The 16640-nt window shown below is 35.1% G+C and overlaps 1 protein-coding gene across 4 annotated transcripts; it reads right to left on the bottom strand.

Annotated features, from left to right (window-relative positions):
• Positions 1 to 5220: 5220 nt before the first annotated feature.
• On the bottom strand, positions 5221 to 15968 carry LOC107896297 (DNA replication ATP-dependent helicase/nuclease JHS1). 4 transcript variants are annotated; one of them, XM_041112517.1, is made up of 34 exons: positions 15518 to 15963; positions 15279 to 15434; positions 14957 to 15181; positions 14822 to 14872; positions 14340 to 14549; positions 14189 to 14242; positions 14049 to 14110; positions 13471 to 13603; positions 13204 to 13314; positions 12978 to 13074; positions 12696 to 12778; positions 12167 to 12232; positions 11645 to 11800; positions 11477 to 11532; positions 11305 to 11362; positions 11118 to 11228; positions 10977 to 11033; positions 10609 to 10743; positions 10283 to 10528; positions 9436 to 9510; positions 9130 to 9251; positions 8919 to 8997; positions 8728 to 8832; positions 8447 to 8614; positions 7906 to 7975; positions 7674 to 7825; positions 7103 to 7180; positions 6920 to 7012; positions 6696 to 6833; positions 6499 to 6538; positions 6343 to 6416; positions 6091 to 6225; positions 5859 to 5978; positions 5221 to 5761 (listed from the first exon to the last, which is right to left on the bottom strand). In XM_041112517.1, the coding sequence occupies exons 1-34, from the start codon at positions 15893 to 15895 to the stop codon at positions 5564 to 5566; spliced, it is 4092 nt and encodes a 1363-aa protein (XP_040968451.1). In that variant the 5' UTR covers positions 15896 to 15963; the 3' UTR covers positions 5221 to 5563. The 4 variants fall into 4 exon arrangements, 3 of the variants coding, with proteins under 3 accessions (XP_040968451.1, XP_040968452.1, XP_040968453.1); XM_041112518.1 differs by having other exon boundaries at positions 5233 to 5761; positions 8925 to 8997; XM_041112519.1 differs by lacking the exons at positions 5221 to 5761; positions 5859 to 5978 and having other exon boundaries at positions 6091 to 6218; positions 15518 to 15966.
• Between the last annotated feature and the right edge of the window lie 672 nt (positions 15969 to 16640).

The following is a 16640-nucleotide window of genomic DNA, read 5'->3' on the forward strand; positions in this document are numbered from 1 at the left end:
ATTCTGTCAACTAATTGAATTTAACTTATTTCTTTTATACATGTCATATATGTTTTTGCACACTTTTTTTCTAAAAAAGAAAATGTATAATAGTTATTCATCACATTGTTATATCGTCAAATTATTTGACCAAACTCACTTTACTTCTAAATTTAAAAATACAAATTTTTAAAGGTGAAACTACACTAAACTAAATCCATGAAAATGTATAATATTTACTTGAAATTCGTTTCTAACAATAATTTTTTTTAAAAAAAATTATTTACGATTTGATTTAAGAGACTTATTTATTTATTAAAAAAGAAATAGTAATTGTTGAACATCAATTCACCATTCTTTTTTATCCTCAATGTAAAATTTATATGATTATTTCGATAAAAACACACGACATTGTACCAAAACAATTACAGATCTCATCTAACCTCCTATCAATCTTCTTTGCAAGCACTTTTTAGTAATTAATTTCATTTATTACATATTTACTACTTTTGAACTCTTTTTTTTTCTTTTTCTTTAATTACAACAAAAATAATCATTTTTTAACCTAGGATTTCACAGTCTCATCCTTGCTAGTGAGCCAAAACCATCTAAATCATTTTAATTTCTATTTCTTTTTATATGAAAATCAAGTTTCGAATGAATTCATATCCTCTTGAGTATTAGTGCAAAAAGAGAAGGGAAAAGCCATGCTTTCATATTTATATTTTAAAAGATAAAAATAATAATTGAACTTATAAAAATAAACTAATGAACAAAATGCCTGGTTTTGCAAATGTAAGAGGGCGAAAATCTTAACTATCTGATCTGCGACCAAGAGTGATACGGGGTTGCGCGCGGACCAAGATCGAGTTGCCAAGTCACGAGAAACTCCTACGAAAACTCTAAACAATTAGATCTGAAACGAAACAGAAAATTAAAAGATTAGATTTTTGAATTTTCAGATCTGAAATAAAATCCCCAAATCAGCAAAGAATCAAATTGAGAATAGAAATAAGTGTTAGGGTTCTTAAAACCCTCAAGGAGATTGTGATTCTGCCCAATTGAACACCAAGATAGTTTTCCCCAAATTTCGACAATCTAATTTCACCCAAAAAGAGTATGGAAAAACCCTAAAAATTGAGGATTTTTGGGCTGATTCCTTAAGATAGAAAAAGGCTGAAAACACAATAAGAACAGAAAATAGATTAGATAATGATTCAGCACAAGTAGAAATAAAGAAAGAATTGACAGTAAGAAATTAAAAGATAAGTCCTAAGAAGCCTTGAAATCTCGAAAGATCTCACAACTCCCTTCAAACGGCTCTAATCTCCCCTCCAAAGAATATCAATGGCAAGAAGAAGGTTGAAGATGGCTCCCACAATCAAAAAGATTGTTAAAACAACTTCTAAAAAAAACTCAAGAGAAAAATCTTGGAGAAAACTCAAAGAAAATTCTGCTCTCAACAAATCTGAAATTTTAATAATAATGATAAGTGTTTAACAAGGTGGACAGTCATGCCTTTAAATAGGCCTTATAACTAGTCCTAATCTAATTAGAAAACTAAAATAAAAAAAACTCCTAATTATTTTAATATGGAAATTCGTTCAAAGGTCATTTTATCTGGGACTCTTGGACTGAATATTGACATAAAAATTTAAACTAAGTAAATAAATAAATAAATAAATAAAAATAAAAATAAAACTTTACAACTTGGGCCACTTTGACAATTTGGCCTGATTTTCAACTAAGTATGGATGGATTTCTTGATTGGGCTGGGAATTTGCTTATTGGGCCTCGCCTTCAAGAATTTGGGCTTTTGTGACTCGTATCATTCCCCCCTTCCTCAAAAAGATTCGTCCTCGAATCTGAAAAATCAAATGAACTCGACTTTCCTCTATCGAACGGGACTAATGGCAATTGAGTCCACTGAAAAGAATAGCCATGAGATAGTAAATAGTAACGGAAATAAGCTTGTAGTCCAATCATAAGCATAACAGAACAGGTATAACGCATGTGAATGGACAGATTCAGATTACCATGCAAACAATCTAATTTACTCACCACTGCCTCGTCAAATATTTGAAACAAAGATGGACATGTTTTAAGGCATTCAGTCGTCTCACATTGTTCCCACAAACCATGAATAAATTGCGAGTAATAAATCAAATGGTAAACATAATCGTCACAAGTAGGTATTTGAAAAGATTCACATGGTTCACAGAGTTGCATAATCATACCATGCATTAATCGACGGTCTATAGATTCACTCACACATGCATTATCAAAAACAAGAATCTTTTTATCAACCATCAAAACAGATAGATCATCAATAAATAAAATAGGACAGTCAAGCACGTTTCGATCTAAGTGTTCATCAACACGATCTTTATCACTATCCGAGGAGTACAAAAGTGTTTCAAAGGTTTCAAGCATCTTACCTCGATAAGCAGAAGAATAAGGGTCGATTTTACCTTTTTCATTTAAAACAAACCTTCGCTCATCGGGGGCATAGTGTAGTCGAATCTCCGTTGTTGAGTTAACCTTTGTCAAATGGAACTCAAACTTCATGTACAACCACATAAACTGTTTAAGGCACGAATATAAATTGAAAACAAATTTGGAAAATTTCGTTACCTTATTCTCCAAAACAGATTTGGACAAATTCGAGGATTTTACACAAGGTAAATCAAGAGAATAACAAATCACGCTTCTTTTCGTAATGACTTTATCAACCACAATCGAAGAGTAACAATTAATCGGATCAAAATGAGGGGATCTTTTAAGAACTAAGTCACCAAAAGTTTTATCAATAATTTTCAAATCTGCACTGGACTCGGTTTCTAAAATTTCCTTACCTCGCTTACCTTCGGGATCATGTAGTGTGATTTCATCTTTGCCTAAGTTGATCGTATGAAAGCGTCTTTCATTTGAGAGGTATTGAAGTTGAAAGTTATCTTTCGATCTTTCGGGAACCTGAAAAGTAGCAACACAAGAAAATTCATATCTTGGTTAGTGGAAACATTCCTCACTACCCTTTCCACATCTTTTTCTTTTGTTTCTTTTTCTAATTCATTTTCTCTTCTTTCTTCAATTTCTTTTTCACTCTCAATCTCTTTTTGCTCTTTTTCATTCTCTTTTTCTTTTTCCTCACTTGTTTTAACAGAATTTTTCAGTTTGATTTGGTCCTCATGGACTTGTTCTAGAGTGAGCGGCACTAAGGTGAGTTTCTTTCCTTGATGCTTGAAAGAATACCTATTGGTACGACCATCGTGAGTGAATTTTCGATCCAGTTGCCACGGTTCTCCTAGCAACAAATGGTAGGCTTGAATAGGCATTACGTCGCACACAACTTCGTCTTGATACTTACCGATAGAAAAGGCGATGCGCACTTGTTGAGTGACCCTAAATTGGCCTTCGTTGCTAAGCCCTTGTAGTTGATAAGGTTGTCGATGCTTGGTAGTGGTTAAGCAAAGCTTTTCCACCATCGTCGTGCTGGCTATGTTCGAGCAACTTTCACCATCAATAATAACTCTACAAAGCTTACCTTGTACGTGGCAACGAGTATGAAAGAGATGTTCTCGTTGCTGCTCGCTCTTTGGTTTTGCCAAAGATGATTGTCCATGATCATGACAATCATCATCCATTCTAGGGACACGTTGAGGGTTGCACCTATGGGGCTGGTTATCCCTATCTTCCTTAATTGGATCTCGATATTGATGTTTTTGATTCACTCGTACCTCATTCAAAGTAGTATTCAATGCTAGAAGTGTAGCATTTATTTGTGTGATTGCAGCAGTATGTCTGTCTAACTGTTGTTGGACTTTCATAAGTGCATCATTATTATCACCTTTAGACATCTTCAAAACCTGTAAAAAATAAACACTCAACACTCAAAAATAAAAGTTAGCAAACCTCACCATTAATCACTCAAAAAGAAAAATTAAATTCTCAATGAGGTCGAATTCAATCTTGTGAGTTCTTTATCAGAGTTTATATCAACCAATTAGAGAGTGTGAACCAAACTACCAAAGAATCCTAATTTGCACTAGGATGCCAAAAACTGACGAGACACCAAGTGATTCGTGTTGCACCGAGGAAGGATTGTGCACACGTTTAAATCCTACTAACACAAGAAACAAGAAGGTGTTAGATATTTTAAAAGGATAATAAAAAGCAAACAAATGAAAACCTACAGCTAAGAATCAATAAAAATTGCTGAAAACAGAAAACCCGAAAAACTGTGGAGTAACTTGACAACTTCGTTCGAGGTGTTCCCGATCTCAAAAAATCACAAAATTAAATCTGGAATGTCTTCAAATATTGAATTTTTGATCTGGAAAATTTGGGCACCAAATTCAACCCGCTGAATATTTTTTTAATTTTTTATTGGATTTCGTCTTTTTTCAATTTTTTGACTTTTTCGACTTATTTTTTTGCGGGAAATATTTTTGCATATTCAATAACAGTGCCAAAAATATGTATATAAAATTTCAGATCAATCAGAAAACGTTTACCCACTCAAATGAATTTTTTTTCGAAAATTTTTCTGGGTAAAACTGCTGTTTGTAATTTAAAAAATAGAGATCAGTTTAGAAATCAACCAAGAACACCCAAAACGCCCAAAATCTGATACCAAATGATACGGGGTTGCGCGCGGACCAAGATCGAGTTGCCAAGTCACGAGAAACTCCTACGAAAACTCTAAACAATTAGATCTGAAACGAAACAGAAAATTAAAAGATTAGATTTTTAAATTTTCAGATCTGAAATAAAATCCCCAAATCAGCAAAGAATCAAATTGAGAATAGAAATAAGTGTTAGGGTTCTTGAAACCCTCAAGGAGATTGTGATTCTGCCCAATTGAACACCAAGATAGTTTTCCCCAAATTTCGACAATCTAATTTCACCCAAAAAGAGTATGGAAAAACCCTAAAAATTGAGGATTTTTGGGCTGATTCCTTAAGATAGAAAAAGGCTGAAAACACAATAAGAACAGAAAATAGATTAGATAATGATTCAGCACAAGTAGAAATAAAGAAAGAATTGACAGTAAGAAATTAAAAGATAAGTCCTAAGAAGCCTTGAAATCTCGAAAGATCTCACAACTCCCTTCAAACGGCTCTAATCTCCCCTCCAAAGAATATCAATGGCAAGAAGAAGGTTGAAGATGGCTCCCACAATCAAAAAGATTGTTAAAACAACTTCTAAAGAAAACTCAAGAGAAAAATCTTGAAGAAAACTCAAAGAAAATTCTGCTCTCAACAAATCTGAAATTTTAATAATAATGATAAGTGTTTAACAAGGTGGACAGTCATGCCTGTAAATAGGCCTTATAACTAGTCCTAATCTAATTAGAAAACTAAAATAAAAAAAAACTCCTAATTATTTTAATATGGAAATTCGTTCAAAGGTCATTTTATCTAGGACTCTTGGACTGAATATTGACATAAAAATTTAAACTAAGTAAATAAATAAATAAATAAATAAAAATAAAAATAAAACTTTACAACTTGGGCCACTTTGACAATTTGGCCTGATTTTCAACTAAGTATGGATGGATTTCTTGATTGGGCTGGGAATTTGCTTATTGGGCCTCGCCTTCAAGAATTTGGGCTTTTGTGACTCGTATCAAAGAGCATCTCTGAAGCGCCAAAGTTCGGTGGTTGAAATCATCGTTGGACAAACTCAAAATACCAGATTGCTCATCAATTTTGTCAATAAGAAGCTTAAGCATTGGAACCTTTGACAGGGTTCTCCATGACCCCACCATTATCAACTTCTTCTGTACAATCAACAATCCATCATAAACCATACTATTTTTATTTTAGAGACTAAATGTTTGCTTTCCAACTAAGATGAATTTTTAACAACTATAATACCTTGGGTCGTGTTAGAGCAACATTAATCCTATGCCAATCTGCAAGCAGTGAAGCACTGCAGCTTCTAGGATTCACATTGGACCTAACAAAGGATACTAATATGCAGTCCTTGTCTCTCCCCTGGACAATAATGGTAATTGAAACACCCGTGCTCATTAATATGAAGAATCAATAATAGCACCTAAGACGCAACAAGACAAGATAATAAAGGCTTGCTAAGCATCAGTCCAACCTGGTATCTGTCAATAGTATGCGTCTCCACGGATGCTTTGCAAGTATGTCTGATGAAACTTGCCTGTGAGTTATAAGGTGTAATGATGCCGATATCTTTGCCTTCAATTCCATTGTTGACTAATCCATCTGTTATCTATATGAAACGAGTAAATGTCATGCCATCCCATGCATCAAGTTGCATTCTGGTCGGTCACATCCACAACAAAAGAATAATTTCCGGTAAAATATTTTAGTCAAATTTGGATCCTACCTCTGCAATTATATAAGCTTCCATTGGATTGTTCACAGTTTTCTGGTCTCTAGCCTCTAAAGCAGGCAACATATCTAAGCATGGAAAACACTCTGGTAAGGGTTCAGACATACAAGTATTCAAAAGATGCCAAGTAAAATTAAATAACTATCAAACCTGTATTAACAAAAATGACTGGCTCGCTTGGATTTAGAACCTGCATCCATAAGGAAATTTAAGTGGAAAATGCTATTTTAAGTAGCACAAAAATGTTGAATTTTGATGATAACAGCAATCTTAGCACAAACCACATAGGCTTCAAAAAAAAAAAACAAATACAGGTTATAAACAAGGAAATTAGAAACCACTCTTACAATTTTTAGCCATGATGAACAAGAGATTGGTTTTGTGAACTTGAGTTTTGCATTAGCTATTTCAGGAGAACCACAACGTAATCGATCACCGTATATCAAGGCATTTGACAGTTCCATAATACTTTGACACATTCGGTACTATAGGAAAAAGAATTAATAAATTCAGACAATAATAAAATATCAAAGAATTGAGATACAAAATTTTAGTTATCTCAAGGGTTAACCTGGCTTTGCAATGGTGCAATTGCATGTGAATGTGCTTCTGATAGCCTGCAGAACAAACTTATTCCCATTCCTTTTTCTCGAGCCTCTGTACTCTGGAAATCAATAGGCATTACACTGGGAAAGAGCTTCAAGTTTTCTCCAGCAAGTTAAATAGCTAGAGCTGACGATAAATATATACATACCTGAATCAAGGGAGGCAGTTGATAGTGATCTCCAACGAGGACAAATGTAGATGAAAACATCAAGGGTCCTAGTGACACCTGATACGACATGATCTTTCATCAACTGAGAGTTAAGTCCAGATAACATCTGACTTTCCGCTTTTTAAATACAAACAGTAGCACCTCTTATTCCTGGAAACTAAAAGTAGTCTATAGAATATACTGAACAACATGATAGCATCCTCATATAATAAAAAGATGAAATTGTGTCAAGCATGTTTTTGCTTTTCTGGACAACAAAACTCAAAATATAGATTCTTCATCATGCAACTTTAGGATCCTCTTAGCCTTTTCTCCCTACTTTCTTTTCCAGTTTTACCCTCATTTTTTTCCCATAAATAATGGGTAAGCCTTTGTTTCTATTTCCTCTATTTATTTTCCTGCCACTTTAGGTATGCAATCTACATAAAGTATAATTGAACATGGATTTATTTTCCCACCACTTTATGTTTGAAATCTCGATATAGTATCATTGAACATGGATCATAGTCTAGATGAAAATCAAAATGCATAAACTGGAAATAGTACATACTGGGAGGGTTGTCTGTCCAGCTTCATCGATAATGCATACATCAAATTTCTTTCCAGAGAGTAATGGACTAGTGATGCCCAAGCAAGTGACAGCAACAACTTTGACTTGGTCAAATTTCAGTTTAATTTCTTCAACACTATTAATGTTCATCCCTGTCACAAACAATTTACTACATAAAGAAGACACCAAGTAGCATGCTGACTGCAACACTGATAATAATATACTTTCCAACCTGAAAAACAATGCCCCTTAATTTCCTCATGCACAGATTCGTGTCTTCCTATGCGCACAAAATCAATGCCCTGCATTTTTTTCCACATAAATTTCAATTAGACCGGTGGAACAGAAAAGAAATCTCAAGTAGATTTAATATCAAATAGATCACAAGGATGATAAAAGCATGCGTATTCATCATAAGTCAATACTCCTGATTAGCTTTAGAGGCCACAGTAGAATATAACCCAACTTATACACTGAGGAATAGAATTTTTACAACTTCAACATGATATTTACATAAAAAAGAACCTTCAAAAGACTACCTTCTAGCAATGTCTCAAAATAACACTTGCACAAAGAAAAAGTGTACATGTTACATGCAGAGAACACATGAAATATGCTTTCCTATTTTGCCAACTTGTGTAGCTATGGTTTATGTGCATTGATTTTGCAAATGCACGGAGTTCTAATGGATAGCATTGCATACTTCAGTGAATTGTAATGCAGGAATCCTAACACCTGAAAACATAACAAGACAATCTGAGAATAAAGAGGACCTGAGATTTTAATTTGATGAGTAAATTATCAACTGCAGAGTTTGTGTAGGATGTCAGCAAAATGGATGCACCTCTCATCAACAAGGCTTTTACAGCATGTACCATTGTAGATGTCTTGCCTGTTCCAGGCATTCCTAGAATTAGAGCATAATCCTTTGCTGTAAGTATCTGGAAAAAATGGATTTGCAGAATAAGTAACAATGGACTTTCTTTAGAAAATGTTAGGTCAACTGAGAATGCTTCTGTTCAACAAAATGTCTTGTTAACCAGGATTTTGAAACCTTGAGAATAGCTCTACGCTGATCATCATTTAAGCTCTTCTCGGACCAGATATAAGATATTGCTGGGTCTTGGCTGAATATGCATCCACTGTCAAATCTAGGAGCCTGCACTAGGCAAAACAATACTAATAAAGATGGTAGAAGGAAAAAACAATGTTAACACTAGAAAACCATATAAGAGAGCAAGAAACATTCACTGCAAGGTCAACAATCATCTTCCTGAGATGAGAACTTTGCTCATTGTCTAGAAACATTTGAATGAGGTTGAACCTTCAGCAATAACAAGGAAAAAAAATGAACATAAACACAGTATATTTCTCATCTCTTTATGGTCCAGATGTCACAAGAGAACAGAAGAAAGTAGTAAAAGAAGTCAAAATTTAACTATAATATGGAAATTACCGCATAACTGAAAAGGAGGTCATGATTTCATCCTTATCGATCCGCCAGACCTCCTGGAGTAGTTTTTCTCGCATTGAAGACAAATTACCCCCTGGAAGCCTTAAGCCCTTAGAAAAAGAAACCTGACTTTCACCAAAGACAAGATAACCCCCCAGGCATTAGACCTATTTGAGTTTGAATGTTCAAGGATTATCACTAATTTCTGAGCCAATTTAGCACACATCCTATGACATCTTGTGGATGATGTTTCAGCTAATATGTCAATTTCATAGGCAAAACTATTAAGCAAGGAAACTTTAAGCTTACAGAAACACGGTCAGGGCTGAGCTCCACAATGATCCCAGTGGCAACAAATTGATGGCCAGATTCAGTGCTAAGTATCTAAAAACCGAAAACAGTATAAGAAACAAAAAAAGAGCTAATAATAAGACGTTAAATGGAACTTATTGGAAAACAGAATTTATGAAATGAAATGCTCATTGACTGATCATAAAGAAAAATATAAACTTAAGTAATTATCGATTCCTTCAACAATGAAAACTGTACCCTCTAAGTGATCATGACAATTGTAGTAAAAAATATAACATATACAACTAACTCTTGTTCCTGAAGCATAATTCTAATTACATTTAGGGGAAACATTACAGGTATTATAGGACCCTAACACTATCAGAACATATCCATATAAAGCAGGTTACTATGGGATTATGAAGCAATAAGTATATACATGAAAAACTAATTAGATATAGCACATGGATAATTCTGATAGCTAAGTATCAAATGATAGAAGCTAAAATTATTTACCAGTACTACAAACATGTAAATTTACTGTTACCAGTCTCTCTAGAGTCAACAGCTACCACAATCCCTAATATTACAAGAAATTTCTCCATTCTCTACAATTCTAGTCAAAGACAACCAAAGTATAGCAGAAGAGCATGGACACTACAGTGTTTCAGAATTTGCTGGAATCATAGCAACAAGAAGGTTAGAAAATTGAAACTAGAAAACCTCCCAGCAAAAGCAAACATGATGATCATAACAATCATTTTTTTATCCATTGCAAGATTTTAAATAACCATAAAGCGGAACAACTAAATATGTGAAGATAGGAATGACAAAGCAGAAGCAAAAGAAATGCAAGAAATTGTACCACATAATCTCCACTTTTAAGACTGCAATCCAAATCTTTGGTCAGAGAAGAAGCAGCACTAATAGAATTTCTATCAGATCCACTTAAATTGTTAGTAGGCGAATATCGACACACAAAATGATAGATGAATCTATTTTCTTTATGAGATTCCTGCTGTGGAAGTTCATCAAGAACAAGAGAAGAAAGGCAACCAGTAGAGTTCTCATTCTTGTGATTATGAGAACGCCAGATTTCTTTCTTTGCAAGCTGAAATAGTGAAAAAAAAGAGTTCAGGATTAAAAAACTATCAGTTTACCATTAGTGATGCTTTGGAGTAACCAAATCACCTGCATCTCTCTAGCTTCTAGGTCAATCAACTGATCCCAATGTCTGAGGAAAACACCATGAGCATTTGAAAAATGATGTACATGTGAATCAAATATATCACCTAATCCGCTACTCTCTGTATTCCCACCAAATGCCTGCAGCAATTGAACAAAATCAGCCAATGATAAAAACTTGATATTCAGGTTGATGCACCGCAGCCCATAGAAGCACAAATGGAAATCCTGCTTAACCTTTCTCTAAGGATTTTGACCTTTCTATGCAAAATTTAGACAGGATAGTCCTCGAAAAGAAACAGGTATCGCTACAGCTAACATACCAGTTGAGACAGCACTTCACTCCCTGGACTACAATAAGGAAATAAGTTTACCTTATGATAAAGGGTGCAAACGTCAAGATGCCGACAGCCTTTGCACATGCTTGGAATCTACAATAACAACATAGAGCCTCTCATTCATATCAAAAAAATGTTTATAAATATATGGTACAAATAATTCAGTAACAGGCAAACCTGTAACATGGGGGGCAGTTGTTGTGTTGTTAATGCCTTAAGAATATCATGTGCAAGCTCATTACGACGCATGATTAACCCAACCAAGTCAGACCTTCGAACTATAATCCCCTACACAAAACACCAACAGATGCTTAATGCCACTGAAAAATAGAGATGTACAAAGGACAGAAGGTAGCTTCATTACTTGCGTCTGATCTGACTGGAGATAGTATAGAAGACCAGAATCAATATGTTTTAGGTACCTAACAAGTAAAAAGTGAAGAAAATAATCATTACTCAGCACAACCCCTCACCATAGCTGCACCTGAAACACAAAAAAGGGTAAAACAGAAGTAAAAGGAATAAGATTTCAATACCTCTCAGACATAAGAAGAGAGTACAAGATCACTTGGGCACAGTGTTCAGCGGATGCCTGCATAAATGACAAGCATGCATACAAGGACAATGAGACTATGTAGCTTAGAAAATGCAATGTACATTTTCCAAGATTTAATCCACATAGAGTTGCTTTTCATATTACTTGCCTGGCCATTAGCCATTTTTCCAGTCTTAAACTCTAGAGGCATGATCTTCTCATGACCTTCTTTTCCACCTGAGTCAACCTTTACTCTGACTGAAACATCAATCATTCCTTTCAGACCATACTTCGGGGCCCATGCCAGTTCCTCAATATCAATTACCTACAATTAGAATGAAGTCCTTATATATGCATTTTACAAGTTCAGACTTCGTAAAAATGAAACTTTTTGGAGGCCCAGAATCAGCAATCAAGCTAACAATAAGCCAAAGAACATAGAAAAGCAAAATTAGGTGAAAATCACACATCTCTTTAACACTGAGTAGTGAGCATAACCGGATGCCATGAATTTTCAGGTTACCTTAGTGGGCTTACATGAACAGCTAGATATGCTTGTCATTTAAAAATGACAATACCAAAAGGCATGCACATCTGTAAATGCATGTTTTTCTTCTCTGAGGGACCAATGTCAAGATACATCAAATTCATTAAGGAATCATGTGCATAAGAGAATGAAGGAGATGCTAACCTCTAAAACTTCAACCTTTTTTGCCCCATTATCAGATCCAAAATCTACAGTGGGAACTTGCGGCTCCTGCTCATAGTAAAATTAACTCAAGAATACAAAGTTTTCATACAGTGCTCCATCTCATATGATGCAAAAAAAAAGAGATTTTATTTAATTCATTACAAGATGAATTGTAAGGTTCCTAGTACACCAACCTCCAAGAAATATACCTGTAACATATATGCATATACATGTCCATATATACATATACAATCACAAAAGCATATTCATTTATAGCCACTCTTCAGCCTGGTCGTCACCAACCCACATGATGAAGCGGCCAGGGTTCCCCATCTACATACCTGCCCATCTCCCCCCCCCCCAAACCCAACCTCCCATAAATCTAGAACTTGCCGCAGGGGCAAAGTCAGAACACCTTTATGCAATAAAATGCAGGGTCCTCAACAATTTAAGGGTGGAAGAAAACCTGGAGTTATACACCAGCCAGGTAACAGGAAAAAGTAACAACAAAGAGAAAATGCCAGCTCACCTGTGTATCTTTGAAGAGACCAATCCAATTTACTAGTTTCGGAATAGCTTCAGTCAAGGTTTTATATATTTCATGTTCATTTACTGCAATGAAGCATAAAACCAGATATCAGAATTTCAGATAATGGTTCATAAGAGCTGCTAATATGTCATTGGAACATTAAACAAGACTTAATGGAACATTAATAAGATTTTTACAAGTGTAGTGGACTGATGAAGAACCTAAAATATCTTGCAGCAGAAAATTGGAAAATAGTAAAGGAATATTTATCTAAATCTCCACCTCCACATGCGTATAAGCTCTCCATGTTCTTCTGGAGCACTATTCTCGCATATTCTTCCAAAAAGTGTACTGTAGGGGACTCTTTCACAAGTCCTGCCTGAATAAAACGAGGAAAATTGAGATGTAGACAGTTAAGAAAATCTTGGAAGCTAGTTTATTGATGGAGAAATCCATATGGACTATTAGAAAATTTAATATCATAGAATAGCTTTTCCTCTCACAAGACCTGAAAAATTTGGTGGAGCAAGGTGCCAATAAGAGCTGCAGTTGAATGCTCATTGCATCGTAGTCTCTCATCTAGGACAGTTCTCCTTGGGCAACTAAAACTGCCAGCCACCTTTTTTTATATTATTAGAAAGCAAACCAAAATGTGGTTTTAGATACCCACAGGGATTAAGACAACTAAATTTGATGTAATAAAGGTGGTTGAGACTTTCCATGATTACAAAATCCATAAGAAAAAAGCTACATCGTTTAACTGCATGACACTTACCCGAGTTCCAGAGACCAGAATATCTGGATGAACGATAAGAAAATTATTTTCATGATCCACATTACACTTTCCCTCTTCATCAAATTCACCAATGACATTCACAGTGTCTCCAGGTGCAATAACACTGTAGGACCTGAGGAAATTGTTTCAAGGAACGGTGAGAAACATTATCTTACCAGCAGTAAACTATCAACAATTGGGAAGGCACAAACTAAAACAAACTATAAGGTTTACATCAAAAGATCAAGTGCATGGTAACCGTTAAAATAGAAAGACTGATTCAGAACCAAGCAAAAATGCCACTAGAGATGGGTGAACAAGAGCATAGAGCAGACACATGAAATTAGCCAACCTTAGTAAAGCCTTGGCACTATTTAGCCTATTACATCTACAACAGAGCTTTCTTGGACAATTTTACTAATAAAGCTGTAAGAACGTGGAGATGGTATGAAAAGGTGCACTTCAGCATATTACTGGGCAGAAATCAACCTTAGTGAAATAAAAGCTAACTGATTTTGTCATTTGAAAATAACATTAAAGTTATTGAATGTGAAAAGGAAGACTTTTGCGCAACATACCACTCTTCCCACAAATAAACAGCACGCTCTTCCCCACTTTTCTCATTTACCAAGCGAAGAACCTGAGAAGCAAATGCTATTAGTTCCCTCAACAATCCAGTGAATTATTAAGATGTTCGTGATTAAGGCACAGTAAAAACCTTATATGGCCATTGAGAACCACCGGACTCTGGAAATGTTTGCTTCTCAGAGACCTTCAGCAGAGATATATTTGCAACAATATCAGTATCAAAGAACATATTGTTTCCTTCATACATAATTTGCTAAAAATGGGGAGGGGAAGAAGCATACCTCCAATACTAGGAAATAACCATTAGAAGATGTCCCAGAGACCTTGTTTGTTGTGCCCATTGACACATCATTTCCTATAGAATCAGCTGTTACAGGAATTTCTTTGGACATTCCCTCTTGCGCTTTTGATGAATATGGCTCTGATTCACTGGATACAAAATCCTCAACAGAAATTACATCTTCTACTTGATCTAGAAGTTCAAGCAATGCCTGTAAAAGAAAAATATCCAAATGGAGATGAACTATAAGAAGAAGAAAAAAACGAAAACAGGAAGATAATTGAATACAAACTGTAAAAAGGAATATGTCATTTGAGTTATGCAGAAACTTTTGGTAATATATGCTACAACAATATGCATACCTAAAAGTAAAACATAGTATTAAGAAAATGTCCACTTCTGTTAAAGGATAATCAGATATGAAAGAAAAGAATGGAAATCTGTTAAGACAAAGAGATGAAATTGAAAAAGAAAGCGTGAAACCTTCTTGTGCTGCTTCAAACCCAGGTGATGAGATGCAACACCATTGGCAAGCTGCATTTAAGTTAAGACAAAAATAAGGGAGGAGTCAAATTACAGAACCCCATTTCACATTGTTATAATGCATTAACCAATTACCTTATCAGGACAATATGGTAGAGATGGTGGAGTGCAGAATGGAGTCTGTCTACTTGACAAACAAGTATTCTCATCAGCAATGCTGTCACCGACCTCTTTATCCTGAAAAGGGTTCAATCTTTTCAAGCCAAACCTGTTGGCCTGAAGCAAAGGCTTTTTATCAGCTTTGCCTTTGGGGGACGGCGACGAGAGCCATTTGTCAAACTTAGCAGCCGTATTTATACCCTGAAATGCATTGGTATTTGTTTTTTGTTTTGTTTTTGTAAAGAATTGTAAGAGTAAAAGTGCTTAGAGCAACTGAAAAAGAAGGTGAGGAAAATGCCTTGGTCTGAGAGCATTGGTGTATTAAGAAAGAGTTGTGCTTTGAGGAATCAGGTAATACAGGGGTGTGCTTTGAGACTGCTAGAAGACGTTCGTTGACCGGAGATATCTTCCATGTGACCTCATCCCCTCCATCGTCTTGACTCTGCTTTATCAACTACAACTCCAATTGTCGCCGTTAGTTCGATGGGCGAAGATAAAGAAAGAAAAGGAAAAGAAGGCGAGTGAGAAATAGTTTACCATTCCAGGGGAAAAGTTGAAACGCTTCAGAGAGGTAGACTTGGAGACCAAAGGCGATACCTCATCAGCAGCCTCCGTTGCCGGAGAGGAATGAGAATGGAGGTTAGGGTTTGGGGATACAGAAACGGCACCGTTGGAAGCGGCATTTGATTTGGAAGGGGACAGAGGAATAGGATTGGTGGGAGGGGTAGCGGAAGGGGGTGCTGGAGGAGAAGAAAGGTGATTGAGTTTCTGGGAAGCTAGAAGAGCGTTTTGGGAATGGCGTTCGAAGAAATGTTGGATGCCGAACTTGGAGGGTTGAACTTGAGATTGATTATTGGGAACATTAGATTTCTTTGATGAAGAAGGGTTAAGCTTCCTTCTGGTTTTGGGAGGCATTTTCAGTTCATAAGCTTCCTTCAAACTTAGATCTTAATTCAGCATCACCCACCCACCACAGCCTTAAACAGGGACAACCATTTTCCCGCCAAAACTCCTCTTCTTCGCTTATTTATTTTCATTTGGGTTAATATATTATTTGGTACCTGAAAATTTTCAAATTGATACTTGGGATTGACTTCAAAATTTAGTTTAGTACTTGAGTTTTTCTTTTGTCTCAATTAAGTACCTTTTTTTTTTATAGCACACATGTCAAATATTTACTGAATCACATAATATTATTTAATTTAAGTATCAAATTAAACATTGAAACGAAATTATATTTTATCAAAGAAGACTGTGTTTGTATCAATTATTTTATCTAATCCTATTAGTTTATCCATCACTAATGGTTTTATAAATTTAATATTATATCTATCTCATCCTATAGCTATATATTTTTCATTCAAACACCTCCCTCCCTCACACTCTATAATTAAGGAAATTTATTCCACTATTTGTTTTAGTTTTTAGTTTTTGATATATGAAAGTTTCAAAACTTGATTAATATAAATTTTTTATCTAATTTAAAAAAAAATAAGTGGATTTATTTATGGGTCGAATTAGACTAGATTCGATTTGGGATTAAGTAAAATAATAATACATTTTTTCAAAGCCCAATCCCAACTCGAAATATAGACATTTTAACTTGATCAAATATGGCCTAATTAAAAATATTGATTTTTCAAGCTTGGCTCAACTTGCC

This window comes from Gossypium hirsutum, chromosome A05, assembly GCF_007990345.1.
Source record: "Gossypium hirsutum isolate 1008001.06 chromosome A05, Gossypium_hirsutum_v2.1, whole genome shotgun sequence".
NCBI lineage: Eukaryota > Viridiplantae > Streptophyta > Magnoliopsida > Malvales > Malvaceae > Gossypium > Gossypium hirsutum.